This window comes from Lineus longissimus, chromosome 11 (assembly GCF_910592395.1).
Source record: "Lineus longissimus chromosome 11, tnLinLong1.2, whole genome shotgun sequence".
NCBI lineage: Eukaryota > Metazoa > Nemertea > Pilidiophora > Heteronemertea > Lineidae > Lineus > Lineus longissimus.
Genome location: NC_088318.1, coordinates 6,467,602 through 6,492,754, shown reverse-complemented (window position 1 = coordinate 6,492,754; position 25,153 = coordinate 6,467,602). Strand labels below are relative to the sequence as shown.

Here is a 25,153-nt window from a genome sequence, read left to right as displayed (position 1 = left end):
AGGCCAGAAAGATTTAAAGACTTTTTCAGAGAGCCAATCCATGAAGATTTAGGATACCGTTTGACATTATCTAACTGAGATTTGAAGGCGAGTTTTAGGAGAAGATTATTGTTATTAAAGTCAGTTACATGTTCACAAAAACGTAAAATTCTAGTAAGAATAACAACCTTCAAAGGATATCTCCCGAGTTCCCCAAGCACAGCAGCATTGGGAGCGTATTTAGAGACACCTAAAACCTCTTTGCAACATTTTAATTGCAGAGAATCAATACTGTTATTTGATTTTAACGACTCAAAACCCCATATCTCGCATCCATAAGATAATACTGGGAGAACCATTGCATCAAATAGCTTCATGGATAAATGCACATCTTGCGAGAGTGATACAGGTAGATCATGCTTCAATTTGAAAACTGCCTTCCTGGCTTTATGACATATATCCGTTGCAGAGAATGAACATTTGCCAGAGGCATGAAATTTAATACCGAGGTAAGTGTAACTGTCTGCTACCTCAATCTTTGAATTATTATATAGATACGTGTTTACCGCGTCACACCTTAAACGTGGACTTTTAAACTCAACTACCTTTGTTTTGGATCTGTTCACTGTCGGATTCGACATACCGCAGTACTGTTGAAGGCTGGCTAAAGTTTTATTCAAACCTTCAGCAGAGGAGGACAGTAAAACCAATTCATCAGCATATAGTAAACAACATAATTTATAATAATCAAGTTCAACACAATCATCACTATTTGATAACAAATGGCTTGGCAGATCTGACAAAAATAAATTAAAAAGAGTTGGACTCAACGAACAACCTTGCCGGACACCTCTAGACGTTCCAATTTTGGGAAGGAGACCGTCCGCCAGTTTAATTTGTGTCGAGCTATTTGCAAACATCGACTGAATAATATTGTACATTCCCTGTAACATTGCACTTTTGGAGCTTGTAGAGCAGACCAGGTCTCCAAACTGAGTCAAAAGCTTTGGAAAAGTCAACAAAACATGAGAAGAGACCTGTTTTTTCTTTAAATTTGTATTTGTCTTGAAGAGACGTTGTCCGAAGGCGTTGTCCGAGGTGCGAACATTTTTCCGAAACCCACCTTGCTCTGGCGGGATATGACCATTTGCATTTAAAAAACATGTCAGCCGAGTGTTGACTCATTTAGTGAATAATTTACCAAGACAACTCGAGAGGCTAATACCCCTATAATTATTCGGGTCTTTTTGGTACCTTTTTTATGTAAAACAGTCATATAGTCATTCGCCCAACTGGAGGGAAAATTTCCGGACTCAAGAATGGTATTGAACAGCTTACTGAGCGGTTTGACTAACTTTGATTTTCCACACTTGAGCATCTCATTGAGAATATTGTCTGGACCACCAGCCTTACCATTTTTTAGTTGTTTCAACTCCAGAAGTATTTCATCTGAAGTTATTGGATCATCAAGTGGTCCTGGACCACTATTGCTCCTTTCAAGAGCTTCAAGTTGAGCAACAATATTTTTCTGGAAGGGTTTTAGTTCCAGTTCCACCGTGGGATCAGAGAGTATACCTTTAAAGTGGGTAAACCATGTATCTGGAGAAACATCATCGAAACGCCATTGTAATTATGGCATGTTATCGGACCAAGGTAGTCACCAAGAGTTCTGCCATTCAGTATTCTAAGATTACTGCCAATGCACAGGTTCTGCAGATCTTTGAAATAAGCATTTGTCTTACAATCTAATGACATTCTCCGTGAAGCATTATCGTCCTCATACACATTACATGGTAAGAATTTGCCACAGTCATTGGAGATAAAATCATCATGCCTTCCAATTCGGGCATTAAAATTACCAGTAACCATTACGTAACCTTGCTTAGAGTATTCAACAACATCGTTTTCAAGATCTGGAAAATGAAGTTGACCACCAACACCTTTTAATCTCAGAGAATTATTTGGAGCAATGTACACCACACCGACAAATAGGTCTTGTTCTAATTGGAGTAGACCTTTGTCTATCTTGAAAAACAAGAAATCCTCATTTGATGATTCTAATTTACATACATAGTTGCTTCTTCACCAAGAGCGACACCACCACCGTTATGACCAGATGAAGAGCTTTGGCGACAGTTGTAATAGTGAACGAAATCGTTCGGAATATATAGGTTATTTACAGAGTCATATGTACACCAAGTCTCGGTGTGACAAATAATATCAGAACAAGTGAGATCAGAGACAAAATCGCTATCATAAAGTTTGGTATCTAAACCGCCCTGAATATTCCAGGTGGATAGATCTAAAGACGCCATAGTAACAAGCCAAATAAGCTGGACCCAAAATGGAGGGTCAGGAGAACAGAAACAGAAGTAAAAAGTTTAAAATAAAATGCATATTATAACGTAAAGTGGTGGGAAGACGCAAGGAGTTTGCTTCCCCATCCACCATACCAATCATGTAATAACAAATCAAGCAAAAAGAAAGTTATATACAGTTATTTACACGCTAAAGCATGTAACAAGCTCCACCAGCATTCACTTGCTCTCAGTTGAGCCAATTTTGTAAGTTCGCAATTCATTGCACGTGTCATACCACTTGTGCTGTGAAGATGCCGGCTCTTTGTAATGATAGGACCTGCTTTGATTTAGTAGCTTGTGGCAGTAGACCTGAATTATACAATGTCAATGACCTACCTCTTCAATTGTCTTCATCCTTGCGATGTCAATAACGAATTAGCTCCCGCTCCGATCTATACTCTCCTTGACCTGATACTAGTCCAGCCACAATCGTGGTTGTAAACATTTCTCACCGCGGTGGATATTATTTTCCACCGCGGTGGTGGGAATTATTATTTTTAACCCGGCGGTGGGAATTATTTTTTCGGCGGTGAGAAATACCGACGACGGTTGTAATTCGGGAGAAAAAAATCGCATTGTAAAAAGAAAAATATTCTAATATATTGAAAATAAACGCATGTCCTCTATGGGCCACCGTAGTCTTCTGTATATACAAGAGTCATGGAAACAAGCTCCGCTATCACAATTCACTTTCCAAAATATAGCTCTCACTTTGCCTATTCTCATTTTTCTCTATACCTGGTCGAGATGGTAACCGGAAAAATACCTGGTCGAGATGGTAACCGGAAAAACGCCGAGTTACCGACTGACTGTTACGCTCCAACTCTATAATAGTGCCAACTCTGATGGACATGATTCCAACTTAAATATGCCAACTCCAATGGAGATAGATAAGTATTCAGCCGCAAGATGTCTCTACCGGGTGAACGGTTTGTTCCAACTCTAATATGCCAACTATACGAGAGTTTGCAATCAGTCTGAATGATTTAAAAACGCCTAAGTAAAGCAGGATGATCGTTCGTCTTCTTATCCGCAAGGACGCAAAGATCTCCCATGGTCCATTCAGCTGACTTCCTGAACATCCTGAAGATATTGGGCACAAAAAGAGCAACAATTTGATTGTAGCCATTGGTATTTTGGTGTTTAATGAATGCGGGTTGTAAAATGACGACACAGGCATTTGACATGCCTCTACGTCGGCTGTGTGATTTTCATGTTGATTTTTCATGTTGATTTTTTCAGTGTAGAAAAAGTTCATGGTGTCCTCCAAAGATTGTTTGACCGCCCTGCATCAGGACTTGTCCCTGCTTATTCATGTCTATTGACATTTGCTCATCATCTTTAGACATAGGTTATTGTGACAGATATTAGTAAGGATAAAACAATCGTAGATGAAGGATATCTCAGTTGACAATTGGCATTGAGATCCAAAGATCTTAGGTCCAGCTACCCGTGACTAGTCAGATGATCGAGTCGTGGGGACACCCATCACCACTAATATTACCAAATGAGGCAGGTTTTGCATTTCTAAACCTTTTAGACAAAAAGAGGCCTAACTTTGGACAGAAATAAGTAATTAAGGTCTAATTGCACTTTAATTTGGCAAGCTAGCTTGTGAAAAAGACACGACATCCTTTTGTGTCTCAAGGAGTTGGCTAACAAATTAGACCCTTATTAGTCTTTTTCGAACAAAGCTATTGCCTAAAGTGTCTAGAAATGCAAAATTCGCCTCTTTTGGTGCTTTGACTGACGTAAAATGAATCTGTACAAATACATTAAAAAGCAAGAAAACCAAGTATAAAAACATTAAGATCAAGATCACTTACTATGTATTTTCTAATAGATACAGATAGTACAATTACTGACTACGATATATTTTTCTCAGAAAAATATCTGGAAGATAGCCTTTGAACGAAATTAAAGGTTCTCATCCAAATTATCATAAAGTGTATAATCATGGTTCATGTCATATTCAAGTATATGTTTAGTTGACTATTTACTAAACAAAACTAGACCTTTGTTCACGGTAAAGTAAAGTGAAGCTACACATGTTACGGTTGTTATTAACTATATCAGATAGGAGCACTTCCACTCATCAAATTCTCTAGCTGATGTTGAGTTCATTAGGAAAAAAAATCACCGTCTTCCGGAAAAGCTGTTGAAGGTCGAAATTTGGCAAGCCAAATTTTAAGAAGCTTGTCTTTGAAGCGTTTTCGAGAATCCTCTGCTGTCATTTTCCCCTGGAATGCGTCAAAATCGTCCATCAGTTCTTCATTCAAAACGTAATGCCCATTCACCTTTTCCAGTGTGATTCCTCTCGTCTGTGCATCTCTGGCCCACAGCACGCTCGCATTCGTTATGCCAAAGAGCCAGTGATTTTCTGGGACAGCATCCCATTCCGTTAAATGTTCACCCCTTTCCGCTCTTACAGCCTGTCTTATTTCATCATCATCCAAAGGCCATTCAGCATCCAGAGGTAAAGTATATGATGGGTCATCGGGTCCTTCATGGGGTTTTCCCATCGACACTGTTTGGGACTGCAAGTCTACGGAACCACGCACATCATCTGAGGTATTCTCGGTACTCTCAAGAACACTTTCGTTTGTAAATGCATCATTTGGGTCCAAGTGTGCAGCACCGATACTGGGACTGTCTGCGTGATGCTGGGCTTCTTCAAGGCTCGTGCAGTTCAAAGGGGTGTCCTAGTAGGAGTCTTGGGCACTGAGTGGTTTCAGCAGAAGTGTGGATGGTAACAGGACGATCAGATACGCTCGAAATTACCACAATTTGCATTTTCAACATCTCTGAAGCAGCGCGCAGAACTAAGTGGTCTCCCCATGTACCTTGGCGGCTCATTCGACTCAGGTACTCCTCCCAACTGTTGTCACCACTCACAAACGAGAATAATTCGGTGCCATCTGACATCCTTGGGTTGCGTCGTAAAAACTCTACGATGTTTAGTCTTAGCGTTCTCGGGTTAAAATCGTTTATGCCGACGCGTTCCAACTGGTCGACGAGAGTTGCGAACATGCGGTTCCCATCGCCTTCAATTTTTCGTCTAACCTGGAGACCATGGTTGGTGATGGTTGCGAAGAATCGCTCTTGCATGCTATTTCTTGACTGGTGTTCCAATCTTGAGCATTCAATTGCTTGGTTGAGTTCAATGAATTCCAACATTGCCTCCACAGATGAGAAAGACGCTGTATTCGTTAAATACTCCTCGAATAGATATTCCTCTGTTGTCTTTGCAGTTCTCGGTCGGCGTTTCGCTTCTTCTTTACGCGTCATAGACGTGATATCGCTCACCGAAAACCATCCTTCATTTTCGGCATCATCTAAGATGTATTTTACCCTGTAACAGTACTTTTGTTTCCGAGCCTTTGTAACGACCCCCTCGACTGCTTTTGGTGCCTTCACCTTCTTTCCACTTTTCCGCTGTTCTGTACCTTGAATCCGCACCAACACTTTATCCCCAACTGCGTATACACTTGGAGGTGATTTGCCTAGCTTTTTGTTAACCATCTTCTGTGCGTATTTCTTCGAAGTCTTTCTGACCTCTTCTCTAATTTCATCGGCAGCTGCTTTGAAAGCTTGAACATCATCCAGGGTTGCACTGTTCTCTTTTGTATCCACCTGAAAAAGACGTAGAAACATTGAGAGTATGAGGCAAACAACGGGAGAGATTTTACTTTCCATGTGGGTCATTCCATGCCAAAACAACACCCCCCCCCCCCCTTCCAATTTGGCTCATCTTCAGCACACATAGGGCCCATCGAAGAAAATATCACATGAGGACGAGGAATATTCGAACCTACCACCTTCGTTTTTTTCGGAGCATTAAGTCGTGATTTCTCGCTCAGGTGTTCAACTATCTTGGAAGCTCAACACAGAAATTTAAGCCAGAATCTCTTTACTGATTTGTCACATGAAAAAGGAGCAAGCAAAAATAAACCCGCTGGACGAAGGATGACTGCATCCCGCATCTAGGAATTATCTATAAAGGATAATCACCCCCATTTATTTTTCGTCCTCCTCCTCATGTTCGTCTTCGTCATCGGTTGTTGTTCCATCGTCTTTCTTATTCTTTTCTTTACTGCCAGGCAACCAAGGCACTCGGGCGAAGAACGACTCAAAAGGACAATATTTATCTGAAAAAAGGTACACATGAAAAGTCGTCGGTCAATTTTCCATTGCTTTGTGGAACATGTACCTGACTTCTGTCTTCCCCAAAATATTTTCTGTCCCTCTGATCACAGACGAAAACTTTCATGTCCTACTAGGAATTCCTAGGGGTATTAATTCAGAGGGGGGTATCAGGAGGGGGCAAAATTTGATGGCGATCTCCTGGAGATCTCCAAGTACTGTAGTCTCCTCGGATCATAAAAACCTTTAGGTGTGTACTTACTCTTAAAAGCTTCGTGCGGAGAGTTGTTATACAGTCTTGCGTAGGACGGCAATCCTTCAACCCAATAATGAGCCTTGCCCGTTTGCACAAATTGTGAAATGTCAAACGCGAGTTTCTCTTTTCACGTTCTTTGTACCCTTTCAACCTGAAAACAAAGAACAGGATTATTATTGTCCGTTAAGATTTATTCACAAGCACGAATTTCATATCTGCGGGACCTATAATTTCATGGAGGAGTTCATGGGTTGCAGTAACAACAGGCGATAAATGTAAAGTGACGATTTGGATATAAATTTATTCACTGACAGTCGGACCTACCAGTGGAACTAGATATGTCTCCAAGACCCGGAGTTAAATTCATTTTCCCGGGGGGGGGGTCCTTGCTCAGATTCATTGAAACAAATTCTAATCTATCCTACTGAACTTGCATTTTTTAAACATTTAAGCGCATTGAAACTAACCTTTCCTTGGGTCTGGGGATGATACGGCCGACCCTTGATGATTTTTACGTTTAACCTCTCTGCTGGTCTGCTAACCATCTTCTTGAGTTCTCCGCCGTTATCGCAATGGATTATTTTGGGTCAGCCGTGTTCAATCTTTTCAGCCACCCTAGGCGACCCTTTGTCGCAAAGTGGCCTCAGCCAAAGATATCTTGAGAAGATGTCGAGCACTGAAAGAACGTAACAGTACTTCATGTCCTCTATTTCTACGGGCATGTTTGAGAAGTTCACAAGGTCCATTTGGATCCGGGCCATCACTGATTTTGCCAGAACAGGCCGAAGCTTTGTTGGAAAAGAGAGGTTTTCGGTTTTCTGATATCCTCGGAAATATCCTATGTCCACCGACTTCCACAATTCTTTCCTCGTCGTTCCCATTTAGCGGATTGGTTTTTCTCATGATTCGGTACCTGCCAGAAATCTTCTTCTGGTCTGCTTTCATTTCCGCAGGCGTTGAAAGTTCGCGCCATCGTACGTCTCCCGACAGAAAACGATACAACTCCTTATAAACGTCATCATCGATCGGGTAAACCGACGATTTTTTTCAGGTGAATTTCAGCCCTCCCCCTTCCAGGCCGAGTTCTTTGATAGAATTTTTGAAAATACATGTAGGCCTATGTACCCTTTCCCGTGACAAGTGTTTGAAGATGTCTATCTTTTTTTCCAGGAGGCCGAACGTCCATTTATTAACATCAACCTCTAGCAGTAGTCCTAGGCCGGGGCTTGGACTGCTCCAACACTGCCTATCCAGCCTAGCATGGGATAGAGCATTTACCTTCGGCCCTATCTGCTATGAAAAAGCGTGTATTTTGTGCCACCTTGCACGAGCACAGACCCAAGCATATCAATGTGGCCATTGAGGGTATCATCAGCAACTCAGTTGTGTACGAACTTCTTAGAACAGACGCATGAGATTAATCAGTGAACCAATGCATGTACGTACCGTATCGGAACCGGCCAACCCCAATTCACAATGACAAAAGATAACCGAAGAAAGTATAAGGAATGATCGCAATATCTTGACTCGCACGTGTATCGAAACTGTATACACAGTTCCGCTTTCAAAGTTGGCATATTAGAGTTGGAACAAACCGTTCACCGGGTAGAGACATCTTATCTATCGCCATCAGAGCTGGCATATTGAAGTTGGAATCATGTCCATCAGAGTTGGCACTATTATAGAGTTGGAGCGTAACACTGACCACCACATTTACCGTATCCCATTCGCTCCTCGCAGTGCCCAGCGCCATTGAGTTCATCCTCTTGCCAACAGGGCCTACAACAGGACTTCTCCTTGAGCATGAGGGAGTATAAAGTATGTATCAAGTGAAATGGCCCAATATTGTCATGATGCATAGAGTCTGGCAGCAGCACGATTTGGTGAAATCCGAAAAAACTAATAAAACGGGAGACGTTTACTCATTTGCATGATGGGCGTTATCAAATGTAGGCCTAGGCCTACATCCGGGTTGGAGCGTATTACATGTATAGGTATATATATACTTCACTTTATTTCGGTCGGTTCTAAACGCGGCATTGGCACTGATATTGGCATTGGAATGGCGATGGTAATCTGCCGAATGAGTACCAAATATGGAAGTTGGATGCGCTGCAGACCACATGGGCAACATTCTTCGTAAGGCTAATTACAGGGTAGCCCAAAATAATTTAAAGGCGACTTGGCGGGCCTCTCCATTATGTTTTCCTCCATGTCCTCGGCCATGCATTTTGCAGATTGCCAATGTCAATGCCAATGCCAATGCCAATGTCAATGCCAATGCCAATGTCAATGTCAATGTCAATGCCAATGTCAATGTCAATGCCAATGCCAATGCCAATGTCAATGCCAATGCCAATGTCAATGCCAATGTCAATGTCAATGTCAATGCCAATGTCAATGTCAATGCCAAGGTCAATGTCAATGTCAATACCAATGTCAATGTCAATGCCAATGTCAATGTCAATGCCAATGCCAATGCCAATGTCAATGCCAATGCAAGTGCCAATGCCAATGTCAATGCCAATGCAGCGTTAAGGACCGATCCACTTTATTTGAAGTAGTACGTTTTTGATAAGAGAATAAGTTTACACATGAAAAACTTGATAATCAACTGTGGCTGGCGCGAGTGGACAAAATTCAGAATTATGCTACGGCATCAATAGGAAGTGTGGTGCATCATAAATCAACCAATCAAAACATCGGATCGCGTGAATTATGCCACGGTAGAATTCAAAATTATGCCACGGCATACATAGGAATTGTGGTGTGGCATAGTTAGATCAGAAGGTGGCAATCGTTTTATTTATGGTGCGGTATGAATCGCACTTCCGTCCACAGTTCCTATTTATGCCGCGGCATAATTCACGAGATCCGAGGTTTTGATTGGTCGATTTAATGGTGCACCACAATTCCTATTTATGCCGTGGCATAATTCTGAATTCTGTCCACTCGCGCCAGCCATAAATCAACAGCATTATAACAGGTTTTGCTGTGGGTATTTTAGACCGATAATGGAACGAGCGGATAGCAACACTTGATAGGATCTAACAACGATAAAACCAACGGACCGTGTCTTCAGATGTTTAATTCAATGTTCTAAAGACAGGTGTCGCCTCTGTGTAATCAGTGTAACATTGTAGTGATGTCCGGAGTAATAAAGTCATCTGTTGCTACCCGCTCGTTCCATCATCGTTACAGTATAAAAGAACCACAGCAAAACCTTCATAATCAACATTTGAATATGACCTGATCGCATATGAAATAAACGACAGTGATTTTGCTATCAATTGTGAGCACTGCTATTTGCACACACAAAGAGAGAGATAAGACGAATCGAGACTGACTGCAGTTGCGCCGCGGATTGGGGACAAGATGAAATAATCACAACCAGACCGAATCGGGCTTGGTAGCCCCGATTTGTGTTTCCAGCACGGTGACATACACCACGGTGAGAAAAATGAGACGGCTTAGAGTAACGGGAGCAAGTTCGCAGCCGACATCAAACGTTCAATCACACAACCCGCCACAGCATGATCTTCCGCTTATCCACAGCTGAGCGTCTTGTGTTACAACTTGTTATGGACCTTGGTATTTCCTAAATCGGGATCTCCCGGTATCTCTCGGTGGACACTGGCGAAACGTAGTATTCCAGTGACTGATTTATGACTTATTGAAATATCACCAAGGGTCATTGTACCTAACTGTGGTGGGTGTAACAGGGAAAAATGTCACGCAGACCCATGATCATTGTGCTCAACTACGACCAATGTAATAGGAACAAATGTATCCCAGTAGGGCCATTTGTGCCGAATTGTGGCCAGTGTAGCCTAACAGGGAGAAATGCCTCCAAGACTAGGAAAAAATGTCTCACAGGGTTGTTGTGACGGCCACTGTCTGAAGCAACATTTACAAATGTCTCTGTGGGTAATTAGTACATTCGAAATGATAATACCTCGAGACCTTATGGGTTAATTGTGGCGAGTGTAATAGTAAGAAATGTCACCAAGGGTCACTATACCTAATTGTGGCGGGTATAACAGGGGAAAATGTCTCCCAGGATCAGTGTGCTAAACTATGGCCAGTTTAATAGGAATACGTCTCCCAGGGTAATTGCGCCCAACTGTGGCCAGTGTGACAGGAAATGTACCTCAGGGTACCAAGTGGCCGGTGTAACAGGAAAAACTGCGGCGGGTGTAACAGGGAGAAATCTCCCTCAGGGTCATTGTGCTTTAAAATCGTGGCCTGTGTAATAGGAACAAATGTCTCCCAGGATTGTTGTGCCGGAGAGGGGGGCCGGTGTGAACAGTAACAATTGTCATGAGTACATTCGAAATAATGCTCCCTCGAGTTGTTATCGGTTAACAGTGGCGGGTGTAACAGTAACAAATGTCACCAAGGGTCATTGTACCTAATTGTGGTGGGTGTAACAGGGAAAATGTCACGCAGACCAACTATCATTGTGCTCAACTACGGCCAATGTAATAGGAACAAATGTCTCCAGGGTAATTGCAACCAACTGTGGCCGGTGTGACAGGAAGAAATGTACCTCAGGGTCATAGTGTCAATGTGGCCGGTGTAACAGGAGCAAATGTCTCCTAGGGTTATTGTGCCCAAATGAGCCCGACGTAATGGGATCAACTGATGTTCCTCAGGGTTATTGTGCTAAACTGTGGTAGGCGTATATAAACAGGGAGTCCTTAGGGTAATTGTGCTCAACTGTGGCCAGTGGAACAAATGTCTCTCAGGGTCATTGGGCCAGACTGTGGGCGGTGTAACAGGATCAAATGTCCCTCAGGGTTATTGTATCAATGTGGCCTGTGCAGCAGGAACAATTGCCTCCAAGGGTCATTGCAACTAACTGGCGTTTGTATTAAACATTTATTCATATCTTCAAAAAGTACCAATAGTTGATAACACCCAGAAAGAGAAAAGACAACAGAATCGCAGCAGATGCTATATTTCTTTTGTTTCAGAAATAACACTACACGATCCTTTACATACAAATATATTGCACGGTTTCAGAGTGACAGCAAGACTTAAAGGGACAACTTGGGCGTGGTAGTTACCTGGCCAGGAGGATGATGACCCTGCTTGACACCATGCGCCGCCACCAGTAGTATCACGGTTGCCGCGTGTTCAAATAATAACTTTTGACGGTGTTGCAAGGCAGTTTTGGACATGGCCAGTGATATCAGGCCGGCCTATGGTTACACCCCGTCCTAGTGCATTGTTTATTGCAGTTCAATAACTTTTCAATTATCCTGTTTGGAGAAGTCACGGTCCTGCAAGAAGCCATTTTTGTATGAAAAAAACAACATATCTCCTGCCTAAGTTGTCCCTTTAAATGCTTAAAAAGCAAATGAACACCGAGCACGGTCATAACCTTGAATTGGATGGCTGACCACCGCAAACATCACACATCCTGAAGGTGAGCTTAGACCCAGATACACAATCCACGTTAGCAGTACCGGCATCGACCGGTGTGCGAGGGGAGGACGGAGCAGGATACGACTGACTTTGGATTTTCGAGGATGCAGTACCGGTGACTTTGGGGTTAAATCCAATGTTAACATTGTAATTGAACTGAAGGGTAACGCGGGAACTAACGATGGTATTCTAATGCTGATTGAGCAACTTGGCCTGACACTCCACTCCAGGAAAAATGGGACTGCATGCAAAACAATTAGCCTAAGATGGCTGGGGAAATTGGTCATGGTTTTTCTGAATCTGGCTAACTAAGTATCATATTTTGGACGCTGAAGTATAGAATATGTAAAGAGCAAGCTCTAGTGAACTCGCACAACTGTATGTCCTAGCAGACGATTTTTGAATACATGATGTCCCACACCCGCACTTCAGTGGCGCCGGTGTGAATAAATCTACTTGTGTGAATGGTCAATGGCTCATGACGTCATGAAATAATTGCGTCACGAGGAAGGAAACAATGGGATTCACGTCCGACGTCGTAACTGTGGGTGCGGCGCGTCATGAATGCAGGATCGGCCAACGCGCGGCCCATATGGAATGCGACAAAACTGTACCGGAACCAGAATTGTCATGGGTCTGCACAAATTTTTTCAGATTCGATGGACATGATGTATATAATATGTAAAGTCAAGGACTTAGTGACCCCCCTTTAGGTCGGGGGAGCTCCCCCGAACCCCCCTACGAGCATATGTTAAGTGCAAGCTCTAACAACTACAGCTGTTAATATGTAAAGAGCAATCTCTAGTGAACTCACACAACTGTTTGACATGGGGGAGCCCCCCCAAACCCCCGTCCTTCTGACATATATAGCCAGTACATTGGGGGATGAGTCCCCCAAACCCCCTCCCCCGTTCTCTGAAAGTGACAGGTTTTAGTCAGTACATTGGGGGGAAGGCCCCCCCACCCCCCCCCCCCCCCCCCCCACCCCCTCCATTGGACTCTAAAAATAGAATTCCTTGGAGACGCTGAACAATAAGGCCCCATAAAGAAATAGTCCCCGCCCCGGTAGCTGTCTCATATCTGCTGGAAGAAGCAGCTATTTGTGGTGAAATAATAATTGAATGCATGTCATGACACCCAGGAGCTTTTTCTCATTTCTGAAACAGTTGCATGGTTGGAATGAATTTCCAAATCAGTCTGTCAAATCTCTATCCAAATGGAACATTATGACCACTCTATATTTGTGCAGTAGTGTTAAAACTGACTTTTTTGAAGTAAAGTACCTAATTCGAGAAGAAGAGGACGTTTACTTCGTCTGCAATGAAATGTCACAACTGTCTCCGCCGACGTTGTTGTCCTGTATGTTCTAGCAGACGATTTTTAGATACATGATGTCCCACACCCGCACTTCAGGACAGTGGCGCCGGTGTGAATAAATCTACTTGCGTGAATGGTCAATGGCTCATGACGTCATGAAATAATTGCGTCACGAGGAAGGAAACAATGGGAATCATGGTAACTGTGGTTGCGGTGCGTCGTGAAAGCAGGATCGGCAAGCGCGGCCCGTATGGAATGCGACAAACTGTACCGGAACCAGAATCGTCATGGGTCTGCACAAATTTTTTCAGATTCGATGGACATGATGGATATATGAATTTTGTTTACACTTTATACACATACGTAACCATTACACTCACTACGTTGTGTGAGTTAATATGTAAAGAGCAATCTCTAGTGAACTCACACAACTGTTTGACATGGGGAGCCCCCAAACCCCCGTCCTTCTGACATATATAGCCAGTACATTGAGGGATGAGTCCCCCAAACCCCCTCCCCGTTCTCTGAAAGTGACAGGTTTTAGTCAGTACATTGGGGGGAAGGCCCCCCCCCCCCATTGGACTCTAAAAATAGAATTCCTTGGAGACGCTGAACAATAAGGCCCCATAAAGAAATAGTCCCCGCCCCGGTAGCTGTCTCATATCTGCTGAAAGAAGCAGCTCTTTGTGGTGAAATAATAATTGAATGCATGTCATGACACCCAGGAGCTTTTTCTCATTTCTGAAACAGTTGCATGGTTGGATTGGAATGAATTGCCAAATCAGTCCGTCAAATCTCCATGCAATGAAAATTGAAATGTCACAACTGTCTCCACCGACGTTGTCCTGTATGTCCTAGCAGACGATTTTTAAATAAATGATGTGATTGATATACTTGTAGATTGGAATGAATTATTTCTTCAATGATATGAAAGTTGGAAACCCTCGAGTACGAAAATGCAGAGGCAAGACACATCATGCATGTCATGACACCCTGGAGCTTTTTCTCATTTCTGAAACAGTTGCATGGTTGGAATGAATTTCCAAATCAGTCTGTCAAATCTCTATCCAAATGGAACTTTAAGACCACTCTATATTTGTGAAGTAGTGTTAAAACTGACTTTTTGAAGTAAAGTACGTAAATCGAGAAGAAAAGGACGTTTACTTCGTCTGCAATGAAATGTCATAACTGTCTCCGCCGACGTTGTTGTCCTGTATGTTCTAGCAGACGATTTTTAGATACACTTCAGGACAGTGGCGCCGGTGTGAATAAATCTACTTGCGTGAATGGTCAATGGCTCATGACGTCATGAAATAATTGCGTCAACAACGGGAATCATGGTAACTGTGGTTGCGGTGCGTCGTGAAAGCAGGATCGGCAAGCGCGGCCCGTATGGAATGCAACAAACTGTACCGGAACCGGAACTGTCATGGGTCTGCAGAAATTTTTTCAGATTCGATGGACATGATGGATATATGAATTTTGTTTACACTTTATATACATACGTAACCATTACACTCACTACGTTGTGTGAGTTACAATGGGGGGGGGGGGGCCACCCCCCAAACCCCCCTCCGTCGACATAGGTTTTTACCAGTGCGTTGGGGGGAAGCTCCCCCAACCCCCCCCCCCCCCGGTGGACAGTCAACTAGCCCTTCTGTGTCATACTGCTGGGGGGGGGGTGCGATGGATGTCATGATATTATCCAGTGCAATGGGGAGCCCCCCAAATCCCCCCGGTGAACAGTGAACTAGCCCTTCCAATTCCATGTCATTTACCGCTGGGGGGGGGTGGATGTTATCTGTACTGCGCGAGTTTTGATTGAATTCCGCAAATAAACAGCACTTTTGTACAGGATTTAAGCTGTTAAGGCGGACATGCAAATGAAATTCTTTGATCTGTCCTGAAGTATGTGTTGGGGGGATAAATCCCCCGAACCCCCCTAAAATTGCTGGTATTATTAGGCCACGGTCGAGGTGGAAATGGTTCCGCTGGTGTATATATTGAAGAAAAAAAAGTCAATAACAATAACTTTTTCTCGCTAATTTGCACGCGCAGTGGGCAGTCAAGTGCATGTTAGATGGCACGAAAAGCGTATTTGCATTATTTGGATCATATTGTATTGTTGATTTAGTGTGATTTCGAGAAAACACTGAAGAAACACGTCTTGGCAACAGTTACCTGTACCAGGCGAGCGCACGCGTGTGTGGAATAAACTATATGTCACGTGACCTCGGCAAAATTGAAATAAAACGTCGGCATTTTTGTGAGTAATGCGTGATTTAGGCGGCAGTTTTTCTAATTAGAATACAAATAAATGTTTCCTGATTTTTTTAGGCATGTGTCGGGAGGAAAGGCCCCCCGAAACCCCTAAAATTGAAATTAATTCTTGAAAATTGAAAATCAGCCAATGGGCGCGCGACCCACCGACCCACTGGAGTGACGCACAGACACATGAAACAACCCCGCATATTTATCAGCGCCATTTTTGACCAAAAAAATTTGTTTCAAGCTATACATTGAATTTCTAATGGAAATGCACTAATTCCTTCACGCATGTATCTTAAGAGTACATGTTTGTATCATATTTTGGACGCTGAATTTAGTTTACACTTTACATACAGTGTATACATACGTTACCATTACACTCACTACGTTGTGTGAGTGAATATTTTCTCAAATAGTTCGTTTTCTCTGTGCAATCACCCAAAATCAGAATGTCATTTATTCAGCAATTTTTTGGTTGAAAAATCACTTTCACAAAATAGTTCCATGAGCAGTGTCATTGCCTGAGGAAAATGGCACTTGACTTATTAGTTAGATGGCAAATAAGTAGCATATTTTGAAATTAACACAGAGGAGCTTACATGTATTAAAAATAAACATAAATATGTATACAAACAAAGAGGTAAAGTAAACGGGTAATAAATATACATACAAACAATAAAGTAGTACATATATACAGGTAATAAATATGCATACAATAATAAAGGAGTAGGTATACATGTGTGAGGGCACTAACATTGGAATAACGCTAAAAGCAGTAGTTGGTTTTAGGGTTGGCCGTTAGGCGCCGCAGGCTCATGTGCGCGTGTTAGTTGCGGGCGCACTAGCTGCCCTGAGACTGTATTTTAATTGTAAATAAATGCACGTGTATAAACATAGACATGACATGTCAGCCGGCTTTTTCAAACGAGGGAGATTGAACATGAAAACAAGACAAAACATAGCATAAAATTTGCATCAATCGCTATTAAACCTTGACCAGAGCCTATATCATCGCAATGTCTTGGGCTAGCTAGTAGAAATCCGAGAATGTCTGATTTAACGAGCAGAAAATGTTAGAATCACGGTGCTGCCCTGATCACGCCCACTCCTGACTTTTCTGTGTATTGTGAATTGTGTGTGTTCCAACACTAACCCTGACCCTGATAACCCCACCAGTTGCTCAAAAACTGCATTGATGGTTCGGTAAAGGTAGGAAATATAATAATATTACATGAAACATGGCTTTATATTGAAATAAAAGTTTGTTCATATGATTTAAAGTCACTTGAGCTAAGGACACTTTCACTTTGTCACATCCTTCCTCCTTGTCTGTTTTAACACTTTCTCTAATTTCATTTGTGATTTATCCCAAGGTCTATTGTTTTTCTGTTACAAAGGAAATATGTAGTGTTCCTTTATGCATGTAAAACTGGTTTGAATGCAAAAACCACACTTGAGTTATTTTTTAACAAAAACAAATGATGTGGAAGACAAAATTGTGACTGTCCTTCAGAAAATGGCATTTTCAACTCGTTCGGCACCACCAACAACCGAGAAAAATGTAAAAGACCGTTGGTCTTGAATTTGATCAGTGCAGAATTGGGAATATATCAGGAAATTGTCCCAGTGGATGAGGTGATTTTAGGCAATTCTTAGGCGTATTGCATTAGGTCTTATTTTGGCCCTTTTTGACCGATCTGTTTCGCTGATAATGCGAATCTTGGACTTTCTTTTATTCTATTTACCAGGTTTAAATTTCGCGCACTTCGCACTTCGGGTTTGGCGGCACTTTTTACGTCACGAGCTAATTTTACCTTTTAGGCTTCTTTTACGCCCTTTTTGTCATTCACAATTTTTACTGCACTTGGTCTGGAAGTACATATAGTAAGGGCAGGTTCTTTGTCCCGGATAACCACACATTTCGGTTTCGGTAGTTTCGGATTTGTAAGTATTTATTTTTATGCATTTCATTTAGTTCCACGTTGTATTACTGTCTTGTAGGTTCCTTCTTTACATCTATTCTTAAAATACCAAAAATTATTCTTTTTCACTTTTGTATGTCACTGTTTGTAATTCATGTCTATTTTACTGTCCGGTGCTAAATGTAGTCCATATGTTTCAGGTTTCAAATAAAACTATAAATTGAACATCCGAGTATCCGAGTCTTCACGATCTAACCCTTATATTTTCTGTAATTCACACTGAACATCTTAGTTTTAGTGCGTTTCATCATTAGTAATCCCCTCATACCAAAAACAGATTAAAAAAACTATAATTCATAATTTTAGGTTTTTCGGTTAACTTTAACTGAAAATCCTCATAGACCCCAACCCTTTTAGTACCTGATTTGTCAGTCGAATATGGCAAATATACTTTTTTTTGGTGGAAATGATCTGGAACAATCATTTATTCATATAAAACTGGTATATATGTCCATCGCACGGTAAATTTGTTTTTTAATTGAAATTTTTTGAAAATAGCCCCAAAAAGTACCCCGCCCAATATTGAAAGGGTCCATTTGAACCCTCCAAACGTAGTCGATTTGCACCGAATGCTAAATAATGTTGAGATCTATGCCCTTCCAACAAAATATGATGAAATGGAAACATTCGTAATGATTTTAGCTGTAATTTCAGCCATTATCTAAAGAGCCCCTTCCGCCGCCTCTTTTCTGTTATATTCCTGATGGAGACAAGTCTTCAGTGTGCTGACCCAATCAATCAACAAGATAGTCTCATAGAGATGATATTTATAGAGACAAGTATTCAGTGTGCCCTCCCAATAAGTCAACAAAATGTCGCATGGAGGTGTCACTTATGGACACATGACTGTCTTGTCTCAATCAGACAAAAAGATTGTCATAAAGAGATTCCCTTTTGGAGGCAAGTCTTCGATGTGCTGTCCCAATCAGCAAGGTGTCCTCATATAGATGTCACTTATGGAAACATAGTCTTGTCTCAATCAGAATACAAGATGGTATCAACAAGATGTCCCTTTTGGAGGCAAGTTTTCAGTGTGCTCTCGAAGGGGTGCCACTAGAGACAGGTCTTCAATGTGCTGTCACAATCAGCCAACAAGGTGTCCTTATACATATGTCACTCATGAAGACATGTCTTGTCTCAACCAAACAACTAGATGGTATCAAAGACATGTCCCTTTTTGAGGCAAGTCTTTAGTGTGCTGTCGAAGGGATGCCGCTTATAGAGATAGGTCTTCAATGTGCTGTCACAATCAGCCAACAAGGTGTCCTCATACATATCTCACTTATGAAGACATGTCTTGTCTCAATCAGACAACTAGATGGTCTCAAAGACATGTCCCTTTTTGAGGCAAGTCTTCAGTGTGTTCTCGAATGGATGTCTTTTATGGAGACAAGTCTTCAATGTGCTGTCACAATCAGCCAACAAGGTGTCCTCATACATATGTCACTTATGGAGACATGTCTTGTCTCAATCAGACAACTAGATGGTCTCAAAGACGTATCCCTTTTTGAGGCAAGTCTTTAGTGAGCTGTCGAAGGGATTCCACTTATAGAGACAGTATTCAGTGTGCCCTCCCAATAAGTCAACAAAATGTCGCATGGAGGTGTCACTTATGGACACATGACTGTCTTGTCTCAATCAGACAAAAAGATTGTCATAAAGAGATTCCCTTTTGGAGGCAAGTCTTCGATGTGCTGTCCCAATCAGCAAGGTGTCCTCATATAGATGTCACTTATGGAAACATAGTCTTGTCTCAATCAGAATACAAGATGGTATCAACAAGATGTCCCTTTTGGAGGCAAGTTTTCAGTGTGCTCTCGAAGGGATGCCACTAGAGACAGGTCTTCAATGTGCTGTCACAATCAGCCAACAAGGTGTCCTCATACATATGTCACTTATGGAGACATGTCTTGTCTCAATCAGACAACTAGATGGTCTCAAAGACGTGTCCCTTTTTGAGGCAAGTCTTTAGTGTGCTGTCGAAGGGATGCCACTTAAATAGAGACAGGTCTTCAATCTGCTGTCACAATCAGCCAACAAGGTGTCCTCATACATATGTCACTTATGAAGACATGTCTTGTCCAATCAGACAACAAGATGGTCTCATAGAGATGTCCTTTATGGACGCATATATTCAGTGTGCGTGCTGCACCGAACAGACAACAAGGTGGTCTCATTGAGATGTCACTTATGGAGACTATGGTGTGCTGTCTTGATCAGACAAAAAGGAGGTCTCAAATGGATGTCCCTTATTGAGACATGTATTCGGTGTGGTCTCAGGTATGTAGGCACGTCTTCAGTGTGGTGTCCCAATCGGTCAACAATATTTTCTCGTAGAGTCTAGAGCGTTCCTTATGGAGGGAAGTCTTCGGTGTGCAGTCCTAATCAGACAACAAGATGTTTTCAAAGAGATATTGCTTATGGAGCCATGTCTTGGTGTGCAGTCTTTAACAGACAACAAGGTGGTCTCACAGAGATGTCACTGTGATACAAAGAAGAGTTGCAGAAATGAACTTTAGCCTAGTGAAAAAGATAAAAGACAAGGCGATAGATTTCAGGTCATTTCATTATTATTATCTGCTCTGCTCATTGCCCACACCAAACCATTATTCAAGACTTTAAAAGCATTAGAAGTAACAGATATACACACTCTACTACAAATGAAGTTTCTACACAAATTTTTCAATAATTGCGATCCGGGTTTCATGCATCAAAACAAATGACCAAATACATCCTCACAATACTAGAAACGGGCAGAAATCAATAGTCCCACGATCCCGACTTAACATTAGGAAAAAATACCATTTTTGTCACTATCTTCAATTTCCTTTCTGCCTTTAACTAGGTATCAGGATAAAATTCACACTCACAGTCTTCATGACTTCAATATGTATAAAAATCATTTACTGGGATTACACAGTTCTCGCTGTGTAATTCCACACTTTTAAATAATGTGTTCACACCTGAACTTTCAATATTCACCACACATTTAATTTTGCCAAACATGATTATCATTTGTACATATGTGGCTGGGGCACTTGAGATACATTATCACGGTGGCAATTGCAGGACAAGGGCTTTTAAAATTATGTCAGTCATTTCAAACAACTTGATCTGTCTACTACTCTCATATTTGATAAGGTCAAATAAGCTCAAAAGGCCCAAAAACGGTTGTTGTCAGACAAAAATATTACCGGTACAAGTACTTGCTGGAAATTCTTGCAGCCAATTAGTTCACTGTCACGCTGATTTCAACTTAACTCAATGAATATTATCTTGGGACTTGAAGAAATGTGTAATTACCCTACAACTTGGGCACTGTCACGTTTCCCAGGAAAGTCAAGTTTTTCAGATAAATGCCAGAAAAAGCCATTATCTCTCGTCAAAGGGCTCCAGTTGAGATGAGGCACGAGCGAAGAATGTAAATGTACTTATGGACGCCATTTTTCAAAAATTTCCCAGATTACTCAAACAAATTATTACAGAAGATGATTAACGAGTGTCGTTTAAATGAATACGCTCATGGCTTGATTACACGACACATCTCTTTGTATGAAGCAATTAAGCCGACAGCACATAAGATCAAGTCATTGATGAGTTGTGGAATTTGTGTTTGTTTGGTGTGACGTTAATTGTAAACGTGCTAATTACCAATTGCAATGGATATGCGCGGTCTCAAATCTATAATCTCTTTATGGTTATTAGTAAGCTTAGATCTATATAGGGCCTAGCTGGATGCAATGCCTGTGGAAGCATAACAACAATGACATGGAATTTTTGCTGGAATCGCGGCAGAATATTTTCGTGAGCATTACCTACTCTAGAAATTCGCGAAAATATCCTGGACGCGAAATTTTTGGGCAGTGTAGAGTGGCCAGTATTTACAGCTTAAGTGACCTCAATAGAATTAATCTTTTACCTGGAAGTGTTTCTTTAACGATGCCAAGATAAGATAAGATAAGATAAGATAAACTTTATTTTTCATCGGTACGGGAATACATAAAAAACGTGAGCTGTGGTGGGCTCTTCAACCGATATCTAACATGATTAAAATAACAAAAGAATAAATAATACAGAGTTATCACAAGATTAATTTACAAATAGTAAAACAATAGCCCTACAGGGTTATGTCTCTAAAAGGCAATAGTACAAACACAGTTTAAAAAGCGCACATAGCACATTTACATTTATCACCCTTCCAAGTTAATATAAGTTTACGAAAAATGGTAAAATTATTGGCCTCACGGATATGGTTTGGCAGGTCATTCCAAATCCGTGAGGCTTCATATATAAAACTATTTTTACCATATGATATACTGTTAAAATGATTGATCTGCACATTATTGCTACGAAGGTTGTGCGAGATTTCTTTTTCTTTTATGAGGTACAACAAGTAGGAGGGTCTTTGTTTTTCTAGGATTTTGTACACTTCTTCAGCAATAGTTCTCCGTCTGCGTAGATGTAGGGAGACCGAAGCGTCCTCTGCGAGAAGTGACTCGTATGAGCTAGTATGATCTTTATACACAAGTTTAAGGGCCCTATAATTTAATCTTTCCAGTTTTTTTGTGTTAGATACACTACAAAAATGCCAGATGCCTGTGGAGACAATCTCCGAGTCACCCCCCACCCTCCCTCCCCGCCGTACAATGCCTACGCCTATGGCTGGCGCGAGTGGACAAAATTCAGAATTATGCCGCGGCATAATTCACAAGATCCGATGTTTTGATTGGTCGATTTATAGTACACCATTCCGATTTACTTCCGTCCTCCATAAATGACACTTCCGTCCACAATTCCTATTTATGCCGCGGCACAACTCACGAGATCCGAGGTTTTGATTGGTCGATTTATGGTGCACCACAATTCCGATTTATTCCGTGGCATAATTGTGAATTCTGTCCACTCGTGCCAGCCATATACGCCAGGCACCTTTGGGTACCCTTATTGAAGACGTCATTCAGAAGGGTTTGGTTAACTTCAGGACTTGTCACATCCCCCCAAAATATACACCTGCCCTCGTGAAATAACCACTTGATGTTATTCAAATACATGTATGTTTAAGTTACATCAAGACTAGTCACACCATACCAGATACTGGGTGATATGAATAAAGACTAGCAAATGCTTTTACTTCAATTTTGTACAGAAAGGCCTAGTGTAAATGTACATGGCGTTTTAGATAAAAGCATTTGCTGGTCTTAGTTTGCTCAAGACTTGTCACGTCTAACCAGAATACCAACTATCATGGTTGGTGTAATTGTAATACCATATTTGAATACTTGTCAATGTCTCCATGATTAGTGTTTCCACTGGGCTGACAGAACTGAAATAAACAATGAGTGAGATCACAAAAAAGAAACAACGCTATTTGATAACGTAAAACAATTGTAAGATACTTACAATTATTGAAATATTGTGGGCAATTGACAGGCATTGCCTTTGAAACCTCTTGCTCTCCAATAACGCTTTCTGCCGTACGCGAATTGTTATATTCCTTTCCCTCCTCATCCATGTCTGTCACTGTGCTTTTAGTCCGTTTCTGGCCCTCCTTCGCCCCTGAGCAGCCCAACTCTGTGATCGTCGCGTTGTCATTAAAAGGGTTCCTTGAAAAAGAAGTATGGCAGATACGCATTCGGCGCGGTTCTGCATAGGGAAAGGAGAAGAGAGCAGTTTTGTTATCCCTCCCCTAACACTTGAATTCATCATCAAAATGACCGTTGCACACAGACCAAGCTATCAAGTGCAATAGGTTTTTTTCGTAATCATTGTAAGAACCAGACTAATGAGAGATGGCTTTCCACCGAACGACACTACGAGAATGTCGCAACCGGAGCAGAGAGGACATAGTCCGTGAGACAATCAACAACCAGACTAAAGGGGGCATGGCAGTTACAACCCTTGGAGACGATTAGGCTACATAATGTCATGGCTATACACCTTTCCAGAAATGGGGCGCTGAGTGTCCGAAATATTGATGCCATAAGGGGAAACTAGGCCTTATGGTGGAGGGACAAAGGAGATAGTCCTGGTTGACCAACACACTTGAATGCCTTTAATGACGGACAAGGGGGGAAAAGTTAGCTCCAATGGAAGACACCAATTTCGGAAAGCATGTATAGGAGACATTCATTGCTGCCTCTTAGTAAGATAGAGCTAGACTGTACTGCCACAAACAGCAGACCAAAGGCGGTATGACTGTTCGTTCGTGAGACATGGTGAGACTGTCACAACCAGACCTGGCAAATTGCCTGCATGGCCATGGCTATGACATCTATATAGAGACACGCCGAGCGACTTTAGATGTCGGGCTTACCAACTGTGTTCTATACACAGATCGATGTTACCTGGGATGCAACAAAGATGTCCTATGTATTTATGAAACCAGAGTCGTTCAAATAACAAAAACAAATAAATTGAAAAACATTGTTACGCGCTGGGATGTTACTTTTATAGGACGCTGTCTTTTTGACTTGCCAAACGACTCATCAAAAATGTACGGCACAATGGCGTTGAACCATTTGTGTAAAGAAAGCGGTTCATTTCGTTGTATCTGAAAAAGAACAAGGTCAAGTCCAATTACTGTATGGCCGGGTAAGAGCCGTCCTATCAGAATGTGACCATTGTATCGCCAGTAATGACGACATCTGTGAGGCTGACACGATGTGATAATCTTTATGTGGTATTCAGGAGTGAGAAATTGAACGCCAACGCAGTATCAAATTGGTCAAGCGCGGTGCAAGTTGGGAACCAATTTGACGAATTATGTCTTCTGGTGTTGGATTTCTATTCACGAGTTTGCGCTGACGACGTATACGGCTGACTCCGATCCGAAGGGGTATACATACTTTTTGCGTTTGACCATTGACCTCCGATTAGGGGTGCCATTCACTGCCGCAACCCCGTGAACAAGACCTATCCACAGATATAAAAACCGCCACACATTGGTAAATCGAGATCGCCTCTTTGAGTTGTCTCGACTCAAACGGATTCAAGTCATTCCGATTATTCAATGCAGTTACATTTCTGTTGTCAACAATTCTTTAATCTATTCAGTATTCAATAGTGAAAATAAAGACGTTGTGTGTGTACATTAGCGAAAAGTCTATTGAAATGAAAATTGAGACAAATATTTGCGTCGCCATTATATTACGAACGCAAGCAATGATATCGATTGCCCTGTCTCATTCACAGGTTAAGTATCCGGCTATTGTGAAATCCATTTTTGTGGGCTGTTACAGTAGCTAGGCCGACTGATCGTCTTGCCAGGAAGCTTAACTTTGAAGGGACAACTTGGGCGTGGATTCACCTAGCCAGGAGCTTGACGGCATGCGCCGCCATCCTTGTCGTATCAAACTAATGCTGACCTCTCATAAGGATTTTCGCCAGTGTTGCGAGGCAGTTTTGGACATGACTACTGT

General features: G+C 41.8%; 1 protein-coding gene across 1 annotated transcript in view; it reads right to left on the bottom strand.

Moving 5' to 3' along the window:
• The window catches only part of LOC135495485 (uncharacterized), a 66,581-nt gene extending 43,245 nt beyond the window's left edge, over positions 1 to 23,336 (bottom strand). Inside the window, exon 1 of the mRNA XM_064784184.1 lies at positions 23,136 to 23,336. Coding sequence (XP_064640254.1) covers positions 23,136 to 23,247 — 112 coding nt within the window. The 5' untranslated portion in view covers positions 23,248 to 23,336. The remainder of the gene's footprint in view (positions 1 to 23,135) is intronic.
• Positions 23,337 to 25,153: the final 1,817 nt, after the last annotated feature.